At 41.9% G+C, this 23019-nt stretch overlaps 1 protein-coding gene across 3 annotated transcripts in view; it reads left to right on the top strand.

Annotated features, from left to right (window-relative positions):
• LOC106610024 (transmembrane protein 131-like) overlaps window positions 1-23019 on the top strand; it is a 125000-nt gene that overhangs the window by 17603 nt on the left and 84378 nt on the right. For all 3 annotated transcript variants that reach the window (XM_014209132.3, XM_014209134.3, XM_014209131.3), the window contains exon 3: window positions 3506-3546. In XM_014209132.3, coding sequence (XP_014064607.1) covers window positions 3506-3546 — 41 coding nt within the window. The remainder of the gene's footprint in view (window positions 1-3505; window positions 3547-23019) is intronic.

Genomic DNA, 23019 nt, shown 5'->3' with positions numbered 1-23019 from the left:
CATTCCTGCAGTCAGCATTGTGTGAAAAACCTGCTTATTTTAGTGGCGTTTGATTGGCCCCAGCACAAGGTACACCTGTGTAATGATCATGATTTTTAATCAGCTTCTTGATATGCCTGACATGTGGATGGATTATCTTGGGAAAGAAGAAATGCTCACTAACAGGGATGTAAACAAATTTGTGTACTAAATTTGAGAGAAATAAGCTTTTTGTGCGTATGGAAAATTTCTGGCCTCTTTTATTTCAACCAACCCACTTGCATTTATATTTTTGTTCAGTGTAGATTGGTACTTTATCACAGTTTTGTGTCTTGGTTGACAAGACCCCCCCTTTGTTTTTACTCTGCTGTAGTCACTTTACCCCTACCTACATGTACCAATTACCTCGACTAAACTGTACCCCCGCACATTAACTCGGCACCGGTACCCCGTTTTATAGCATTGTTACTGTTACTTTTTAGTTCATTTTCTACTTTAGTATATTTAGTAAATATTTTCTTAACTCTTCTTGAACTGCATTGTTGGTTAAGGGTTTTTTAAGTAAGCATTTCACGTTAAGGTCTACACTGGCGCATGTGACAAATACAATTTGATTTGATTGCCTGGTCAACGCTTTCAATTAGTGACCCCTAGGCATGCATGTAGCCTAGATACGAAATAATTACATAGGTTGGCCTATAAGCACTATGGAAGTACCTTCTCCTTTCCCTCTGATAAGCATGATGAAATTTGTTATTTTTACCATATACACTGAGTGTACAAAACATAACACCTGCTCTTTCCATGGAATAGACTGAGCAGGTGAAAGCTATGATCCTTTATTGATGTCACTTGTTAAATCCACTTCAATCAGTGTAGATGAAGGGGAGAAGACGGGTTAAAGAATAATTGTTAAGCCTTGAGGCATGAATTGTGTATATGTGCCATTTGAGGATGAATGGGCAAGACGAAATATTTTAGTGCCTTTTAACAGGGTATGGTTAGTAGGTGCCAGGTTCACCAGTTTGTGTCAAGAACTGCAACGCTGCTGGGTTTTTCATGCTCAACAGTTTCCCGTGTGTATCAAGAATGGTCCACCACCCAAAAGGCATCCAGCCAACTTGACACAACTGTGGGAAGCATTGGAGTTAACATGGGACAAGTATCCCTGTGGAACGCTTTCGACACCTTGTAGAGTCCATGCCCCAACGGTGTTCCTAATGTTTGGTATACTCATTGTATATATGGCATATACCTATCCTTTTAGATCTACTCATTGTCTAGAGATATAGGGACTATGGGTAGTGTCAGGACAGGGCCTGTCAATCAACACAATGCCCTTGCACACACAAGATTTGCATCAGGTGGACATACAATAGTCATCTATGACCTCTTGCGCACACCTGGTCTTGCTGCAAAAATCTGAGTGTCATTTTGACATTTAAACAAGTATGGTCCCATAACGTAGGCTACTCCATAACCAGTCAGCTTTGGAGCCTTTCCCAAATGTCGACATTATCTTTTCAAGACAAAATGCTTGCGCCCTAGATTTTTTTTTAAAACAAACAGGACTGGCATTTTTTTACCCAATAAATTACTGGGAGGTTATACATATGAAGTGTGAGACTCTCTTTTGTTTTTATAGCTTTTAAACTTAAAAAACATACGCCTATGCAACATTAACCAATTCAAAACTATTCTGTAGCAATTAGGTTTCTGCAGTAGGCTATAGACCCAATATATTATCACTGCATATTGGCTACACTTGGATTGCCCTGCCAATGCTGTTCCTCAGACTTATTTGAAATTATACTTCAAAATATTAGCTATATGATCACACTGGTAATATACTGGGGAGCCAGTTCCAGCCAACCAGAATGGGGTTTTCCCCACAAAATGGCTTTATTACAGGGGTTGTGATGAGAAGTATTTGTCTAACGGCCCCCCCACCCCTCAGACGATCTCGCAGGTGAGGAGGCCAGTTGTGGAGTTCCTGGGCTGGCGTGGTTACACGTGATCTACGGTTGTGAGGCCAGTTGGACGTACTGCCAAATTCTCTAAAACATAAGCCTATATGTTAGAGAAATGAACATTCAATTCTCTGACAACAGCTCTGGTGGACATTCCTGCAGTCAGCATGCCAATTGCATGCTCTCTCAAAACACGAGACATCTGCAGCATTGTGTTGTGACACAACTGCACATTTTAAAGTGGCCTTTTATTGCCCCAGCACAAGGTGCACCTGTGTAATTATTGTGCTGTTAAATCAGCTTCTTGATATGCCACACCTGTTGGGTGGATGGATTATCTTGGCTAAGGAAAAATGCTCACTAACAGCGATGTAAACAAATTTGTGCACAACATTTGAAAGAAATCAGCTTTTTGTTGCATATGGATCTTTGTATTTACTGGACTGATAGCCTGCATCTGATGGTCAGTCTGAGGGAGGGAGGGAGCATCGGTGAGGCTGCCTGTCACCCGACTCACCATCTCTCCGCTGAGAAAACGGGAAACAGTCTTCCAGCTGATAGCAAAACAAACTGAAGTCGCACTGCATTACTTCTGCATCACGCACCAATTCATGTTGTTAGTCCTATGACCAGAGAAAGTGAAATGTTCCTCAATATTAAAAAAGACACAAGCAAATAATAATAAACTTATCGAAAAACTTTGCTATAGTTATTCATTGCAGCTGCAGTGCTGGTTGTAGGCTAGCATTTTATGGCTTATGAAACTGTAGAACAGTGTTGACAGTGCTGAATAACAACTTAAACATCAACTTACTCAAAAACAGCAGCTCTTAGCGGTATTCGTTGAGTCTCTCTAGTCGTTTTTTTGAAATCTCACATTATCAACTTTGCTGTCAGAGGCTTCTTTTTACAGTCTATGGTGCGAGGAAACTGCAGACACGTTGATCTGAGCTATCTGATTGGCCAGCAGTAGGTCTATAGCTGCACTTGATTTGCTCTCTGTGCCTGCCGGGTAGGCAGAGTTCTATCTTTGCCTTCCCGGCGCTAGGGCTGCTGAATCAAGTGCAACTACTGTCACCAGCACAAAAAAATAAAATAGGAACGCAAGGCTTTATCGTTGGGTTTTTACATAAGTACATAATGTACCCATCTACCTGCTTTGAGCGTCAGTGTTGTCATAACGGGCCACCATTCACCTTAGGCGCATTTAGAAAGCTGGTCATTTTGATGTCTTTTTTCATACGGAATTCCTTTTATCCAAAACGGAAATGTTTTAAAAAGTACAAACATAGACGGCAGCTAATTTGTTGATACATTTGGGTTTATGTAAGCCGAACACACTTGATTCATTATTTTTGTCCATTGTTTATTCATTATCAAATACTGACATACTACTAATGCACTGAAATATAAATTTGCACTATAATACAATGATTCAATATAGAAACGATTAGGCTGAACTGTAATTACAAGACAAATATACATTCTTTAACCTGCTATGTCTTGATGTAGTTGTTGTTTTGTAATTTAGTTGCTTTGTTTGCTTGTCTACGTAGGTGGAAGAGCGCAGCAAAGACAGTCTTCCACTGGAAGAGAGGTAAGATCTTCTAATCCCTGATATCCCTTGGTGACCAGAAACCAAGATCCTTGTTATATGTTACTCATTTGTTTCACTCACACCACAACAATCATAGGTGAGAAAAATTGCAGAGAAATAATATCCCGCCATGATCAGAAAGGATTTGCTCCCTGAGTGGAGAGAACAGTCCACTGACAGCGAGAATGAAGAACAGAATATTAAAATGTAGAAATAGTTAAATTAGGATTATGGAAACAAACCACTGCAGCAGTATGCAGTTTAATCGAAGCTCAGATTATGACAGGTGTGCATCTTTCAGATGAGAGAACCAAAGTGGGCGGAAGACAGAAAAGCGGGGCTGGTGTGCAGAGTGGGATAAGATTTGTGTGGTTAAATCATGCATCATTTTGACTTGTCACACACACATACTGTAATGTGTAGCCTACATGTATTCCGATGCATTTATATTGTGTGTATGTATTCATAGAAATTGTCTATGTTGTGTGCATTTATTCATTGTGTACTGAAGGCTATGCCTAGCCTATATGTTGTTAGACACTTGAGTTTCAGAGGGGGTTCCAAGAGGCCCTTATTGGGGCCTTTTCAATATGGTGTGGGGTTTATGTCGGTATGAGTGTGGGGGCGTGAACACGAGTGGGAGAGGGGGGAGAGAGCGAAAGAGCGGCACAGTACTGCATTCCAGACACATTTTAGTACTCCTTTAAAGAAAATGCAGTAGAGGTCCATCTGACCAGACTTTTATGTTTCACTCCAGAATGGGCAGTGTCTCCTTATCGAATAGAACGTTGATATGCAATACATCTTGAAGGCAATTAAATGTGTTCTTGTTACATGAAAGACTGGAAGCATAGATGCCAATAGCTCATTTGAAGTGTTGACCCTGGTGCTGCGTTTAAGATAACAAAATGAATTGGCTTGGCAATGACTGAAGGAGTGAGGACAGGGACTAGTCTCCTAAGTAACGTTCCACATTCAAGCACATTGATACTGTTAATATAGGCCTATTCTTTTGTGTTTTCTGGTTAGCCATAGCACTAGTGACTAGAGAATGACATTACAAGAGTTGACGACAAGTCTGAACTGGGACTTCTTTTGCTATCAAAATTCTTCTTCTAAAGTTCTTTCTGATCTAACATATAGCTGGGATTGTCATGGCAGCCACTGCTGGCAAGCTGCGTACTGCTTGTTAGTGTCAGCTTCTTATAAAAGCCCCCTGACAGTCAAGAAACAGAGCCCTGAGTCTCCTGTGTGTACTCAACTTGTCACTGTGGCACTGTAAGTGACTCCAGTTGCTTGCTCACAACGCCCTAAAATGAATTATGTTTTGTATGGCATTTGATTTATTTTTTATTTAACCTTTATTTAACTAGGCAAGTCAGTTAAGAACAAATTGTTATTTACAATGACTGCCTACCCCGGCCAAACCTGGACGACGCTGGGCCAATTGTGCGCTGCCCTACGGGGCTCCCAATCACGGCCGGATGTGATACAGCCTGGATTCGAACCAGGGACTGTAGTGACGCCTCTTGCACTGAGAGCAGTGCCTTAGACTGCTGCACCACTCTGGAGCCTTACCAGCTAACACGTAGCTAACCTAGCCTACAACTTAGGCAGTTGCTAAAAATGTCCCCCAGTACAAACACACTGGGAAGGTGTTGATTCCTTGGACAGGGCTAACATTCAACAACACTAAATTGAATTTTATGCTAAACAGTGCTGCGCTCCTCAGCGCAATGGTAGCAAAATGCAGTGGTGTAAAGTACTTAAGTAAAAATACTTTGAACTACTAAAGTGGTTTTTTGGAGTATCTGTACTTTACTTTTACTTCACTACATTCCTAAAGAAAATAATATGCTTTTTACTCTATACATTTTTCCTGACACCCAAAAGTACTCATTACATTTTGACAGGAAAATGGTCCAATTCACACACTCATCAAGAGAATATCCCTGGTCATCCCTACTGCCTCTGATCTGAAGGATGAACACAAATGCTTCGTTTGTAAAAAATTGTGGTTTGTTAATGTAAGGAATTTCAAGTGGTTTATATTTTTACTATTGATACGCAAGTACATTTTAGCAATTCCATTTACTTTTTATACTTTTTAAGTATATTTAAAACCAAATACTTTTAGACTTTTACTCAAGTAGTATTTTACTGGGTGACTTTCACTTTTACTTGAGTCATTTTCTATTAAGGTATCTTTTTATTTTTAATATGACAATTGAGTACTTTTTCCACCACTGGCAAAATGCCCATCTAATGACTTCCTACAATCTCCCTATCAGTAGCTAATATGAGCTAACTGGATGCACCATTGATTTTAGCTTCAAATAGCTGTTGATTGATTTCCTCAGGCACAATCCCTCTAGACCCAGTGTGGAAGTGTCTCTGAGCCCAGAGAAGTGATAGGTAAATGGGGACAGGTAGGGCTGGTTGAATCCCCTCCGGGACCGAAGGCTCCAGGGCCTGGATTATTGTACCTCTTGACACAAAGTGCCATCACTCTTCTCCCACCTGGAGAACAGGCTGGAGATGGGGGCAGTGGGACAGGGGCCAATGACCTTGTTGTGTGTGTGTGTGTGTGTGTGTGTGTGTGTGTGTGTGTGTGTGTCAGGGTTTGCGTTAACAAACAATTGCCGGGTTTTGCCCCAAAAATTGTAATGAAAAGCTCATAGATAAAACTGTTGCCGGCCAAAATGCCTGGGAGAAAAAAAATCCCATTGCAAGATGATGCTTTTTATTCATTGATGGACTAATCAGTCGATGTAAATACATTTGACCGTCATGCTTATCGGTCTATAGTAGAGGTCGACCGATTAATCGGAATGGCCGATTAAATTAGGGCCGATTTCAAGTTTTCATAACAATCGGTAATCGGTATTTTTGGCCACAATTTTTTTATATTTTTTTTAATGTATTTATTTATTTTTACCTTTTATTTAACTAGGCAAGTCAGTTAAGAACACATTCTTATTTTCAATGACGGCCTAGGATCGGTGGGTTAACTGCCTTGTTCAGGGGCAGAACGACAGATTTTTACTTTGTCAGCTTGGGGATGCAACCTTATGGGTAACTAGTCCAACGCTCTAACCACCTGCTTTACGTTGCACTCCACGAGGAGCCTGCCTGTTACGCGAATGCAGTAAGAAGCCAAGGTAAGTTGCTAGCTAGCATTAAACTTATCTTATAAAAAACAATCAATCAATCATAATCATTAATTAACTACACATGGTTGATGATATTACTAGTTTATCTAGCCAGTCCTGCGTTGCATATAATCGATGTGGTGCGCATTCGCGAAAAAGGACTGTCTTTGCTCCGACGTGTACCTAACCATAAACATCAATGCCTTTCTTAAATCAATACACAAGTATATATTTTTAAACCTGCATATTTAGTTAACATTGCCTGCTAACATGAATTTCTTTTAACTAGGGAAAATGTGTCACTTCTCTTGCAAACAGAGTCAGGGTATATGCAGCAGTTTGGGCCGCCTGGCTCGTTGCGAACAGTGTGAAGACTATTTCTTCCTAACAAAGACAGCCGACTTCGCCAAACGAGGGATGATTTAACAAAAGCGCTTTTGCGAAAAAAAAGCACAATCGTTGCACGACTGTACCTAACCATAAACATCAATGCCTTTCTTAAAATCAATACACAGAAGTATATCTTTTTAAACCTGCATATTCAGCTAAAAGAAATCCAGGTTAGCACGCAATATTAACCAGGTGAAATTGTGTCAGTTCTCTTGAGTTCCTTGCACGCAGAATCAGGGTATATGCAACTGTTTGGGCCGCCTGGATCATTGCAAACTAATTTTCCAGAATTTTACGTAATTATGACATACATTGCACAACCTCCAATGTTAACAGGAACATTTAGACTTATGGATGCCACCCGTTAGGTAAAATACGGAACGGTTCCGTATTTCACTGAAAGAATAAACGTGATAGTTTCCGGATTCGACCATATTAATGACCTAAGGCTCGTGTTTCTGTGTGTTATTATGTTATAATTAAGTCTATGATTTGATAGAGCAGTTTGACTGTGCGATGGTAGGCACCAGCAGGCTCGTAAGCGTTCATTCAAAATAGCACTTTTGTGCGTTTTGCCAGCAGCCCTTTGCAATGCATTGCGCTGTTTATGACTTCAAGCCTATCAACTCCCAAGATTAGGCTGGTGTAACCGATGTGAAATGGCTAGCTAGTTAGCCGGGTGCGCGCTAATAGCGTTTCAAACGTCACTCACTCTGAGACTTGGAGTAGTTGTTTCCCCTTGCTCTGCATGGGTAACGCTGCTTCGAGGGTGGCTGTTGTCGATGTGTTCCTGGTTTGAGCCCAGGTAGGAGCGAGGAGAGGGGCGGAAGCTATACTGTTACACTGGCAATACTAAAGTGCCTATAAGAACATCCAATAGTCAAAGGTATATGAAATACAAATCGTATAGAGAGAAATAGTCCTATAATAACTACAACCTAAAGCTTCTTAACTGTGAATATTGAAGACTCATGTTAAAAGGAACCACCAGCTTTCATATGTTCTCATGTTCTGAGCAAGGAACTTAAACGTTAGCTTTCTTACATGGCACATATTGCACTTTTACTTTCTTCTCCAACACTTTGTTTTTGTATTATTTAAACCAAATTGAACATGTTTCATTATTTATTTGAGGCTAAATTGATTTTATTGATGTATTATATTAAGTTAAAATAAGTGTTCATTCAGTATTGTTGTAATTGTCATTATTACAAATAAATCGGCCGATTAATCGGCAGCGGCCTTTTTGGGCCGCCAATAATCGGTATCGGTGTTGAAAAATCATAATCGGTCGACCTCTAGTCTATAGGTATAATTTGTATGTAGAAGGACTGAGGAGATCAGTTCTGGTGAAGGACATTCTACCCCAAAATGAATTAAAATAAGGTATTTAAGATAGAATTTCCCCCTCCCAGAAATTAGCCGAATAACACATTGGTAAAATTATTTTAACATATTGGGCCATGTACAGTATATGCATGGTCCATATTATCAGGTATGCTATAAATAGTCTGAAGCATGGGGTTGCCTATCTGAATTTACCCTATTGGACTAATCATTAGCCAAATCTCAAATGTGATCTTTTAACTAGTTATTATCATGTTTATGAATTGTATGTCCCAAAAACTTGCATTAACACTGAATATAATGTAGGCCTACCTGTTAGGGTAACTTTGGGTAACTCGCCACCTGGGGTAAAAAGCCTGTACTTCTCACAGAAACCGCTTCATATCACAACTTTTCCCTCAACCAAAAATATTATGTCTCATCACAATTCAAGTCATTCAAAATAAATTATTTTAAGGTATAGAGGCATTGTACCCCAAGTCACCCTACAATTGACCGGTGATACATTTAGCCCCACTCTCCCCTATGCACTCACTGCGAATTGTGGAGCGGTGCTTAACCATGCTTATGTTAAAAAACCTGGGTTTAAAATGGCGCAGTTCGCGCATATTTATGAGTTGAGAAATAAATAAAGTACAAATGGAAAGCTGGCATTCCCCTTTTTTTAACAAAGCCATTAAAACTGCTGTTTTTCGCGATTGCAAGAATTGTTGTGCATTGACTGCTTGTCAGAATGCTAATGTTTCCCTCCCTATGGCACTTATAACATGAATGCGCCACGAGAGGAATATTTATCTACACAGTAAATGTAAGTGTTCAATTTTAACACTGTCAGCGAGTACGTATGGTCACACTCTACACAGAGTAAAAAGTACACTGATCAAAGTGTTACATTTCTAGTGTTGATTTAACACCGAGGAGTGCAAAAAGTTAACACTACACTGGCCGGTGTTGTTCAAATTTAACACTAAGAGGTCATCAACACAGTGTTTATAGTGACACTCACTAGTGTTGATTCAAGTTGACTGCAATTAGAGTAAAAGTGTTTACTCTAGAGTGTTAATTTATTTACTCTTCCCCCATGTAAATGGAAATTATATTTTGTAAAAGCATTTGGAATTTAACAAACTCAAGCAAAGCTGTTTCAACATCAAATGTTTATTATGACCAAACCATAAGTCTCAGCCCTGGCTTAAACTGTTATCAAGTGGCAGTAGAATGTAGTCAAAAGCATACCTTGCTCCATATGACATGAGCAAAAGGTTTGTGGTACATGATGTCATTTACATGAAATACCTTGCATGGTGGAGTTCACTTCAAAACAACTTTAAATGCATGCAAATGATCATCAAAACATAAGGTTTCAAGGGCTGACCCAACCAAGAACAATAGCCTTAATTTTGTAAAATACTGGCATTTCAATGAGTCCTTCACCACATATGACCAAATCAAGACGATAGTCTGTACCATGGTGCTTTACCCATTTAACTGACTAAACATTTGCGTGCACTCAGACATTCAACTTTGCAGCAATGTCATGACCTTCTTTCAGGTCATTGAGCCCTGACATCTTTCTTGGACCTAAAGATAGTCTATCCTGGCTGAAAGTTTCCCAATTATATGCCATGTAATTTTGGTGTTTCTTGGCTAAGGTCATAGTGACATTCTTAAAACTCTTCAGTTACTTCATGAAGAAATGTTTTGCCTCGTAGCGCATGCACCCCGAGTGAAGAATGGGCCCAATATTCCTTATACAACGAGGATAATGTATCATGAAGTGGTGTTTCGGTAACAGATTTCTATCAGGAAACAAATACTTGAAAAGCCTATGATGTTCAGCAATTAAGTGCTTCAGATGGATAGTCATGCCCTCTTAGTATAAGAGAGAACACAATATTTACAATTTGTAGTAGTAACAGGAGCAGCTGCCAGTATTTATCATCTTTCTGTACCAGATCACCAAATATCAATGGCAAATTGCAGAGACACCAAGACTGAATAGCATTTAGACCCAAATCATTGCTCCCATCATCCAATTTGACTGCAGGTGGACGATTCCTCTTCTCTGTGTAGCCATAGTTAAATGAATGAACTCTACCATCCACATCTTTAGCAGTCAAAGTTGGCTTGTATATAGTGTAACACAAGTTTTACCTCATTGTGCAACTCCTAAAATGTCATGCATTATATCAACAGAAAAATTGTCTGTAGTATTGAAGTACTGCAGAGTTAAATAAGCAAGCATGCTTTACACCGTACACATGAGGTAGTGTTGGGTTTGACAATGGTCTGAGTGCATGTGTTTTGTTCGTAAAGTCACTCTTGGGTCATGCTCAGAGAACACAGTTTGAAATTCCACTTTCTCAGTGAGGCAAAAACGGAAACAATAACGAGCACTAAATGATTCCACAAAACCAAACAGGCAATCTATACCAAGATTAGGGAACTTCAATACCCTCAGTCTCAAGCACTTTCAAATCGCTTACTATTGGCTCAAGAATGGAATCAAATCCATAACTTTTAAGGTCCTGGGTGTTGAAGAGTGCATGAGTGAATATTTACCAAAATGTAATTAAACTTTGCGGTAAAATTTCTCAAAGTAAAGTATATACCTCCCAACTTGTGAATACCCTTTTTTGATCCCAATGGATTAGCAGTCTCAAAGTCATCATAAGAGTTGAATTTGCAATGCATTTTTCTTTATTAGAAAAGAGAGGATGTCTATTAATTTATAGTCCATCTTTAAAATTGTGCCCTGAGTTAAACATGCCACTTGTTTGGGTTCTTCAAATTTGACTGCAATGTCTCGAGAATTGGAACGTAAGAAAATTGATCAGTTATGACTATTTGATCATAAGTTCCAGTAGTTTTGTTCTATTGTCAAATCTAACACCAATGACTTCAACTGGTTGAACTGTTCCTCATTTTTGTGTGAAATAAGCACTTTGTTTTGATACCAAATTCAACCATGTGAAAGGATTTTCAAAATCCTGAAAAGAATGTTGGATTTTTGACAGTTTCTGTGTCTTTTCAAGATATAAACTCAGCAGAAAAAGAAATGTTCTCACTGTCAAGTGAGTATATTTTCAGCAAACTTAACATGTGTAAATATTTGTATGAACATAACAAGATTCAACAACCGAGACAAACTGAACAGGTTCCACAGACATGTGACTAACATATGGAATAATGTGTCCCTGAACATGGGGGGGGGGGGGGGGTAAAAATCTAAGGTAACAGTCAGTATCTTGTGTGGCCACCAGCAGCATTAAGTACTGCAGTGCATCTCCTCATGGACTGCACCAGATTTGCCAGTTCTTGCTGTGAGATGTTACCCCACTCTTCCACCAAGGCACCTGCAGGTTCAAGGACATTTCTGGGGGGAATGGCCCTAGCCCTCCCCCTCCGATCCAACAGGTCCCAGACGTGCTCAATGGGATTGAGATCTGGGCTCTTCGGTGGCCATGGCAGAACACTGACATCCCTGTCTTGCAGGAAATCACGCACAGAATGAGCAGTATGGCTAGTGGCATTGTCATGCCAGGATGAGCCTGCAGAAAGGGTACCACATGAGGGAGGAGGATGTCTTCCCTGGAACACACAGAGTTGAGATTGCCTGCAATGACAACAAGCTCAGTCCGATAATGCTGTGACACACCGCCCAAGACCATGACGGACCCTCCAACTCCAAATCGATCACGCTTCAGAGTACAGGCCTCGATGTAACGCTCATTGTTGCCATCCTGTACCTGTCCCGCAGGTGTGATGTTCAGATGTACCGATCCTGTGCAGGTGTTGTTACACGTGGTCTGCCACTGCGAGGACGATCAGCTGTCTGTCCTGTCTTCCTGTAGCACTGTCTTAGGTATCTCACAGTACAGACATTGAAATGTATTGCCCTGGCAACATCTACAGTCCTCATGCCTCCTTGCAGCATGCCTAAGGCACGTTTACGCAGATGAGCAGGGACCCTGGGCATCTTTCTTTTGGTGTTTTTCAGAGTCAGTAGAAAGGCCTCTTTAGTGTCCGAAGTTTTCATAACTGTGACCTTAATTGCCTACCGTCTGTAAGCGTTTTAACGACCGTTCCACAGGTGCATGTTCATTAATTGTTTATGGTTCATTGAACAAGCATGGGAAACAGTGTTTAAACCCTTTACAATGAAGATCTGGGAAGTTATTTGGATTTTTACGAATTATCTTTGAAAGACAGAGTCCTGAAAAAGGGACATTTTCTTTTTTTGCTGAGTTCACATGTAAGAGGGTTCACTTTAGTTTGACCTTGTATCTCTTGAACTGCTTCTTCCATGGAAGAGTTTGTTGGTATACCAGTAGCGCAGCGGTCTAAGGCAATGCATCTGTGCTAAAGGCGTCACTACAAACACCATAGTTCGAATCCAGGCTGTATCACAACCGGCCATGATTGGGAGTCTCATAGGGAGGCGCACAATTGGCCCAGCGTTGTCTGGGCTTGGCCGGTGTAGGCAATCATTGTAAATGGGAATCTGTTTTTAACTGACTTTCCTAGTTAAATAAAAAAATAGAAACTAAATACTTATTCATAGCTGCCTTTTTTTAGGTTCCTGTTCGATATTCTTAGTAATTATTTTTTCACCTTTGAGAAGCCATCGTTTATGCTAAAGCAATGAAATCTGTTTACAATGTAATGTAGTGTGCTCGGTGAGTCTCGTCTCTTGAGCCAGGTAGCAATAGTTTGCATTACACACAAGATTTTACGCCTTGCTTTGTCCCACCCAGGTCAACTGCATATCCCTGGAAAGCTTATCTCATTGGCTACAAGACTGTCAAATACACGACAACAATCTGCTTGACCACATTTTAGTCTGAGTTCTACAAGGGCACATTCCATGCATCAACTTGAAATGCCTCATGAGCAAGTTGGTACTTCCATGACTAGCATGGCAAACAAAACATATCATCATAAATTAATCTGCATTAGTGCAGGAGTCTAGCTTTGAGCTCAGCAACCCTTGGAGTCACCTTAACCTTCCCAATGTCTAGGTTGTATACAGTTGTGTGTATGAAGGTGCACATGTTGCGCAGCCTTGTATTGTAAGCAGTACCAAAAGCAAAGTGAGTCTTTGAAAAGCTCATCGAAGGCACCAAGAGCGCTCGTTGACTTGCAAGGCTCGCTTGTCCAGGATGATGAAGTAAGGCTCGCTTGTCCAGGATGATAAAGTAAGCATGGATGCTGCTCTTCCTGGTCCCGACTGCAATAAGATATGGTTGGCGGCTCAGGTCAATCACATCAAGGTGCTCCTGGATACTGGTTCCTGCCTGAAGATGACAAAAACAAACACCATCCTTAGTTCATCATAACAGCTGCAGCACTGTCCATGAATAACCTTTTGGAATATCACAAGATGCTGTTCAGCTTGGGATGCAGACATCTTTGCATGGTCTTTTGCGGCCTTGTGATGAATGGGGGAATGAAATGGAGGAAAGGTTACCGTCCCATTCTAAACAAAGAGATCCTGATTTAAAATGGCAAATTCCATCATCAGTTACATTAACATTTCAGAGTTATTTGAAATATAAATTATGATCACTGGGAGACTAGTCAGGATTGAGGCAAAGATGAACAGAGCAAAGTACTGAGAGATCCTTGATGAAAACCTGCAGTAGTGGTAGCCCTCTAGTAAGACTATCTTGTAGGGGCATTGAATATGCCTGCCACCCAATTCCACTGCGCGCTGATACGTTTTTGAACCGGGACAGCGACCCATATCCAACACAGGAGAAAGCCATTTGTTAGAAAATTATATTTTTATTTGCACCCTTGTTCTAACATAATATAACCATATAGAATTTCAGAAGCACGTCATAGAGTGATGGACTGTGCCATCCCCACGGCTTCCACAATGGATCAGTCAACTCAGACAGGCTCGAATCAGACAGGTATCTTGTACACCAGGATTTGTTTTTTTTGCTACTGCTTGACTAAAATCTCTTGACCAACAGCCTATCGACCAAACAATCGACCAGTCAACTAAATGGGGTCAGCCCTAACCCACATCCATCATTTTAGGTTCTGGGTAAAAAAAATAGAATGCATAGTCTCAGCTATCTTCCTGCATTGCGCATATTGCAATTGCCAGGAAGATTTTTGTTTGTTAGCTAGTTTTGTTATTATTAAATGGTGGTAACACCAACTTTACCAACCTGTTGCATCTTGCTGTGTCAGCATCTGAGGGCCAGGAGTTTTCTGAACCCAAGTGATGTCTTATCAATAGGGCCTGGAGTTTTTCCTCTTCAGTTCTTCCTGATCAGGTCACGTGATTAGGGAAACTTTCTGGCTCTATGCTATACACTCTACAGCATCTCTACACAAGGTGTAGAGATGCTGTAGAGTGAACAGCTGACCAATTTTCTCGGCTGGTCCTCACCTCTTTCCCTTGAAGCATGTTTGTCAGGTTAACTGGTTCAAATAAGGTCACCGCTAATGTTTGCTTTTTTGCTTTATTCAAGATCAAATGACAACCAAACATAACTTATTTCTGCACTGTGTTTGTGGACAAAACATAGTCTGGGGCACACAGCATGCTTGCTGAGAAGGTGAATTTTGCCAGGGGCTGTGGCTTTTTATTGAAAATAAACACACAGCCTCGTGCAAGGGCAGCTCTGAGCTCTCCTCCTTCAACAACCAGTAGACCTATATAAAGCCACCTGACTGTGTGTTTCTGAGAGTGAGGGAGCGTGTGTGTGTGTCGTCATCCTAAAAGGTTTGCTTGTTAATATTTTACCATTGTAAACCAGTTTACAAGTTCTTTAGGGAAAGTTAGATTTGCATAGCTCCTCTTTATAACTTAGTAGCCTACATTCATAGCCATAAACACATGTATTTGCTTGTAATATGTATCAAGTAGCCTATTACATAAACAAAACCTTTTGCTTCATTGTTGACTAACCCCATCTCAATTACTCATTTTTCGTTGACAGATGGATAGTGGATTGAGATACTGGTAGTTAAAATGCTGGTAGTTCAAAGAAAGAGGGGAGATTTGACTCCCTCCTCCTTTCAGACGAAAAAGTGTACGGTGATCAACAATGCCCGAGTTTGATCTGTCCCTACTCCTTTGCAGAATCACATATTAGCTGTCAGCCACCATTGCAGAGTCAAGCGCCCAAACGCTGATGGCCCTGCCACAGCTTTTTCCTCAGAGCAACAACCTCATTGACCTTTCACCAAAAATAATATTGCGATATTGTCAAAACGATATGACAGGGGTCTCCAACAGGTCGATCACGAGCTACCAGTAGCTCGCCAAACAATTCTGAAAGTGCATGCAATTGTTATGCATTCCACCACAAACTGTCATTAACAAATCTCACAAGTATCAGACACCGTAAGCTCCCAGCTACTATCTAATCAACGCAACATTGACATTATCCCATGCCTGTTAGCCACTATTGGCTTAAAAGTCCAACCTTACACAATGTCTGCCAATTACTTTCCAGCAATATTGCCCGTCTGTGTGATGCGTGCATTTTTTGATCACTCCGTATGTAGCCAGTTGATGTGTTAAGTCTTTTGGGTTGACAAATACTTTCGTCAAAACCTTATCAATTAAATGTTAACTGCATATTAGGCTTACCTGGCAGAAGTATATCATGAGTAAGTATATAATTTGTAACAGAACCATCACTAGTGTCACGTATACTCCCTCCGGCGCTCGAGGTCGTCAGGCTGCTCATTATTACGCACACCTGTCACCATCGGTACGCGCATCATCAGACTCACCTGGACTCAATCATCTGCCTGATTACCTTCCCTATATATGTCACTCCCTTTGGTTCTTTCCCTAGGCCTTATTGATCCTCTGTTTGTTAAGATGCTACTGTTATGTTGTCTCGTTCAGTGTATGTTGTTTTATTAAACGTTTCACCTGCACCTGCATCTCGACTAACGCCTCAAAGGGGAGCATCTGAGTTATTTTTGTTTTTTTGTGAGTGTATGTGACGTTGGGTCCGGGTGCCGCTCCCGGATTAACAGGGGATGCCTCAGCTGGCTCGTCAGGTTTACAATACCGGTTGTGCCGAGTCTACCAAGGATGCCTCAGCGAGCTCGTCAGGCTCCCGCATCCCCGGCCGGCTCGTCAGGCTCCCGCATCCCCGGCCGGCTCGTCAGGCTCCCGCATCCCCGGCCGGCTCGTCAGGCTCCCGCATCCCCGGCCGGCTCGACAGGCTCCCTCGCCCCTGCAGAAGCGACCGGCCCGCTCCTGGTCCTCGGGACCATCCCTCTGGTCGGCGTCCTGTGGCTGTGCGTCAGGGAGGGGGTACTGTCACGTATACTCCCCCTCCGGTGCTCGAGGTCGTCAGGCTGCTCATTATTACGCACACCTGTCACCATAGTGATGTGCATCATCAAACTCACCTGGACTCAATCACCTGCTTGATTATACCTTCCCTATATATGTCACTCCATTTGGTTCTTTCCCTAGGCGTTATTGTTTCTGTTTCATGTCTGTACGCTCTTCGTGTTTCTTTCCATGTTTTATTTATTATTACATTTTCACTCTCTGTACTTGCTTCCCGACTCCCAGCATACACGTTACAACTAGACCGGCACATTAGACAGCACTTTCCTCACTTGCTATGTATGCCATTAAAGGGGAATCATGAAAAAAATCGACATTTGTTTTTCTCCCCACCCCTCCAAAAAAAATGGATGTATTCTGATGAGATTTAAGCTTTGACAGAACATCCAATTTTGTTTGTCTATGAACAATTGTAATTTTTAAGATTTAAATACGAAACTGAGAACATAATTTTGGAAAATATATCACAGATTTTAGTTGTTTATAAACCATTATTTTACCAGGTATATTGACAGAACATAGTTTGTTCTCTTGTACACTTATTTGAAAACTAGAATAAAATGATTAGCGCAAGACAAGTGTAATATTCATATGTGAATACATACTGGATTATAATTGGATGCATTTTACCGCCGTATCCTACTGTGCAGTGATTGGTTAAGACCACCCAGACGGTTAGGCCATCGTCAGTTGATCGTGGTTGGAGATAGGCGAACATGCAGTTGTAGCTAGTTAATAAAGAGTTATGTTAAGAAACATCCTGTAGTTCTGCGTTTTATTATTTGTACAAAGCGTACAAAACAAGACATGGTGTCAGAGTAAATGGTCTTAAAAGATGGATTTTTCTGGAGTTCCTTCACCTCGAATGGACTGGGAGTCTACAAACTTACCCGATGCATGGCGTAAGTACAAACAGCATGTGGAGCTAATGTTCACGGGTCCTCTGAAGGCAAGAGGAAAAGTGTAGCTACCTGCTCCTCTGGATCGGTGAAAAAAGGAGAGATATTTACAACACATGGACACTTACCGAGGCTTAATCAAAGGTACTGAAAACATACTACTATCATTTTGAAGCATATGTTGTGCCGAAGACTAATACAATTTTCGATAGGTACAAATTCCATGAGAAAGTACAGGGAGCTAGCGAGTCTTTTGAACAGTTTGTGACTGAGCTGCGTCTGCTTGTGAAAGACTGTGATTATGCAAACAAGGATGAGATGGTCAGGGACCGTATTGTATTTGGAATACACTCACCGCGAGTGAGAGAGAAACTTTTGAATGTTGGGTCTGAGCTAACGCTGGACAAAGCTATCGACATAGCCAGATCTCACGAGCTAGCACAGGCTCAGATGAAAACCATTTCGCGCCGCAGCACGAGCGCATCACGTGAACAAGCAGTGCACGCAGTCAGGCAGACATCAAAGCACACCTCCGGTGCCCAGAGAGAGCGTTTCAGAACGGAGAGAGACATAACTCCAAAACAGAGCGACACAGACTCAAAACGCCCCAAAACATGTGGATATTGTGGATACAAAGTGCATGGCGAACAAGGAAATTGCCCAGCTAAAGGCAAACAGTGTACTAAATGTGGTAAATGGAATCACTTTGCAAAAGTGTGCAGAGCTTACCGTGGAAAAACAGTACACACAGTGAGTGAAGATGAAATGTCAATCAAAGAGTCAAATGATGATGAACTGTTTATTGATTCAGTGACACAGAAAAGTCACATATCAGAGACAGAGCAAGCCTTTGCTGACATTGAGATAGGAACACAAGGCACAAAGCTAAAGTTCAAACTAGACACTGGTGCACAAGTAAACATTATTCCTCTGAATAAGTACCGCAGCTTGACATCTGAGTGCGAGCTACAGCCCACCATGCGCAGACTGACTGGTTATGGTGGTGAACAGCTCCCAGTAAAAGGCACATGCACTTTCAAATGCAAATACAAGGAAAGTGACATGATGTTGGACTTTTACGTTGTTGACACTAGAGCACCTGCAGTGCTAGGTCTTAAAGCATGTTTAGACATGGACCTCATCAAGCTAGTTTTATCAGTAACAGCACCAGTAGAGACAGGAAATGTACTGGAGGAGTTTGCTGATGTCTTTACAGGAATAGGATTATTCCCAGGAGAATGTACCATTCACCTTGACCCAGACGCAACCCCTGTGGTCTACCCCCCGAGAAAGATTCCCCTTGCTCTCCGTGCCTGTCTGAAGAAAGAGTTGGAGAGCATGGCGCAATCTGACATAGTCACCAAGGTTACAGAACCGACCGACTGGGTAAACGCGTTAGTGGTGGTGGAGAAACCACGCACAGGCAAGCTCCGAGTATGCCTCGACCCAAGAGACTTGAACAAGGCTATCAAACGGCCCCATTACCCTTTACCGACGCTAGATGGTATCACACACAAGCTAGCGGGAGCACACTACTTCAGTGTCATGGACGCTAGATCAGGCTACTGGGCTATCAAGCTCACAGAAGAGTCATCTAAGCTCACAACATTCAACACACCGTTTGGACGCTACAGGTTCCGTCGCCTGCCTTTTGGGATTATCTCAGCCCAAGACGAGTTTCAGCGAAAGATCGACGAAGTGTACGAAGGCCTCGACGGAGTTGTGGCAATTGTGGATGACATCCTTGTCTATGGTCGAACCAAAGAGGAGCACGACCGAAACCTCCGCGCGATGCTGCAAAGATCCCGCGAGAGAGGAGTCCGGCTCAACCCAGAGAAGAGCACAGTCGGCGCTACAGAGGTCAGCTACTTCGGACATCTTCTCACAGCGAATGGAATCAAGCCAGATCCACAGAAGATCTCAGCCATAAAAGAAATGGAGCCACCAAAAAAACGTGCAGAGCTGGAAACAGTGCTTGGCATGGTCAACTACTTATCCAAGTTCGCACCCAGCCTCTCCAATGCTAATGCACCCCTGCGTCAACTGCTAAAGCAGTCCAGTGAGTTTCTCTGGGACAAGCAACACGACATTTCCAGAATGTGAAAGACTTGATCACGAGAGAACCAGGACCAATCCTTGCCTACTACGACCCCAACAAAGAGCTCAGACTCCAAGTGGACGCGTCGAAGTATGGACTAGGTGCAGTGCTACTGCAAGAAGGAAAGCCCATCGGCTACGCTTCCAAATCTCTCACAGACTGTGAAATCAACTACGCTCAAATCGAAAAGGAGCTCTATGCCATTCTGTTCGGATGTAAACGTTTCCATCAGTACGTATATGGACGACAAGTCATTGTGGAATCCGACCACAAGCCCCTTGAGTCAATCATGAGGAAACCACTAGCTGCAGCCCCGCCAAGGCTACAGAGAATGATCCTTCAACTACAAAAATACGACTTCACAGTCACTCACCGTCCAGGCAAAGACATCCCTGTCGCAGACACATTCTCCAGGAAGTTTCTTACCTACAAGGACAGCAGCCTCAGTGAAGGCATGGACATGCAAGTACACACTGTGTACAGCAACTTACCAGTTAGTGACACGAAACTGAAGGAGATCCAAGCAGAAACAGAAAAGGACTCTCAACTCACACAGCTGAGGGAAGTCATACAGGATGGATGGCCTGAGGAGAGGAGAAAATGCCCTCAGAGCGTCTCAGAATTCTGGAACCATCGTGATGAACTATCACAGATCAACGGAATCATTTTCAAAGGAGAGAAAATCATTATTCCTACCAGTCTCAGAGAAGAGATTTTGACAAAGATCCATGCTGGACACATGGGCATGGAAAAGTGCAAACAGAGAGCACGGGACATTATGTTTTGGCCTGGAATGTGCAAACAAAGAGAGGACATTGTTGGTAGATGCGCCATCTGTCTTGAACGACGCCCCTCAAACACCAAAGAGCCAATGTTACCTCACTGTATCCCAGACCGACCCTGGCAGGTCGTGGCAACCGATCTGTTCACCTGGAACAACGAGGACTACATTGTAACAGTGGACTACTACAGCAGATACTTCGAACTCGACAAGCTTCACAGCACCACATCTGCAGCTGTGATACACAAGCTGAAAGCAGCCTTTGCCAGGCATGGCATTGTAGAGACTTTAATATCTGACAATGGGCCCTGTTACAAATCAAATGAGTTTGAATCCTTCACAAAAGCATGGGAGTTCACACGTCACCACAAGCCCACATTACCCTCAAAGTAATGGCCTTGCTGAAAAATCTGTGCAGATTGCTAAATCACTCATGGACAAAGCAAAAGCAGACAAGAGAGACCCCTACCTCAGTCTCCTTGAATACCGCAACACTCCAGTTGACAACTTCAAATCACCAGCCCAGCTGTTGATGAGCCGCAGACTTCGCTCAACCCTTCCCAGCACCAACCAGCAGCTGCAACCTGAGGTCGTCAGCTACAAGGAAATGCATGGAAAACGTGCACAGAGACAACAACAACAAAAGCGATACTACGACAGGTCAGCTAGACCACTGCCACCACTGATCGACGGAGAGTCAGTTAGAATCCAGGAGCATGGCCTCTGGAAACCAGCAGTCGTCATCCAGCCAGCTGACACTGAACGTTCATATCATGTCCGCACAGCAGAAGGAGCAGTGTACCGCCGCAATCGTCGTCACTTACTGAACACAAAAGAACAACACACTGATGAGATGAACTGTTCCCCTGAAAGAGAACGTGATGGACTAAACACACATACAGCACAATATACACCACACTTACCTGCAACACCACGAGCTGTTGACTGACACAGAAGCATGCTCAACATCATATCGCACAAGGTCAGGAAGAGAGGTCAAGCCCAGAGCTGTCCTCGACTTGTGAAATGTCAAAGGGTGTAGGCGGATCGCTGCCCTAAAAGAGTTCCAGACTGTAAACTTGTTATTGAAAGTTCACTTGACATGCTTTGGTATTGTATTTGTTTGAAATGTTAAGATGTCATTTCTACAGTGAAAGCTGAGTTGCTGAGAATCCCTTGTTTGAAAAGTAACAGTATGTTGGATCATTGTTTCAGAGTATGTTGATTCAGTTGGTGTATTATGCAATATAAATGGTTACTTACCTTGAGTTCAAACTACAGAGCATGTATTCAAAAGAAAAGCTTAGAATATGTAAAACATTTGTATTTTGTTTTAAAAGAAGGGGGATGTAATATTCATATGTGAATACATACTGGATTATAATTGGATGCATTTTACCGCCGTATCCTACTGTGCAGTGATTGGTTAAGACCACCCAGACGGTTAGGCCATCGTCAGTTGATCGTGGTTGGAGATAGGCGAACATGCAGTTGTAGCTAGTTAATAAAGAGTTATGTTAACCTCTCTGGGCTAGGCGGGACGAATTCGTCCCACCTACGCAACAGCCAGTTGAATCCCGTGGCGCGATTTTCAAATACCTTAGAAATACTATTACTTCAATTTCTCAAACATATGACTATTTTACAGCATTTTAAAGACAAGACTCTCGTTAATCTAACCACACTGTCCGATTTCAAAAAGGCTTTACAACGAAAGCAAAACATTAGATTATGTCAGCAGAGTACCCAGCCAGAAATAATCAGACACCCATTTTTCAAGCTAGCATATAATGTCACAAAAACCCAAACCACAGCTAAATGCAGCACTAACCTTTGATGATCTTCATCAGATGACAACCCTAGGACATTATGTTATACAATACATGCATGTTTTGTTCAATCAAGTTCATATTTATATCAAAAACCAGCTTTTTACATTAGCATGTGACGTTCAGAACTAGCATACCCCCCGCAAACTTCCGGGGAATTTACTAACAATTTACTAAATTACTCACGATAAACGTTCACAAAAAGCAGAACAATTATTTTAAGAATTATAGATACAGAACTCCTCTATGCACTCGATATGTCCGATTTTAAAATAGCTTTTTGGTGAAAGCACATTTTGCAATATTCTAAGTACATAGCCCAGCCATCACGGGCTAGCTATTTAGACACCCGGCAAGTTTAGCCTTCACCAAAATCAGATTTACTATTACAAAAGTTTGATTACCTTTGTTGTCTTCGTCAGAATGCACTCCCAGGACTGCTACTTCAATAACAAATGTTGGTTTGGTCCAAAATAATCCATCGTTATATCCAAATAGCGGCGTTTTGTTCGTGCGTTCCAGACACTATCCGAAATGGTAAATCAGGGTCGCGAGCATGGCGCAATTCGTGACAAAAAAAATCTAAATATTCCATTACCGTACTTCGAAGCATGTCAACCGCTGTTTAACCTGTTAGGG

The sequence above is a fragment of the Salmo salar genome, chromosome 08, assembly GCF_965601325.2.
Source record: "Salmo salar chromosome 08, fSalSal1, whole genome shotgun sequence".
Classification (NCBI taxonomy): Eukaryota; Metazoa; Chordata; class Actinopteri; order Salmoniformes; family Salmonidae; genus Salmo; species Salmo salar.
This window is presented reverse-complemented; position numbering and strand designations above follow the sequence as displayed.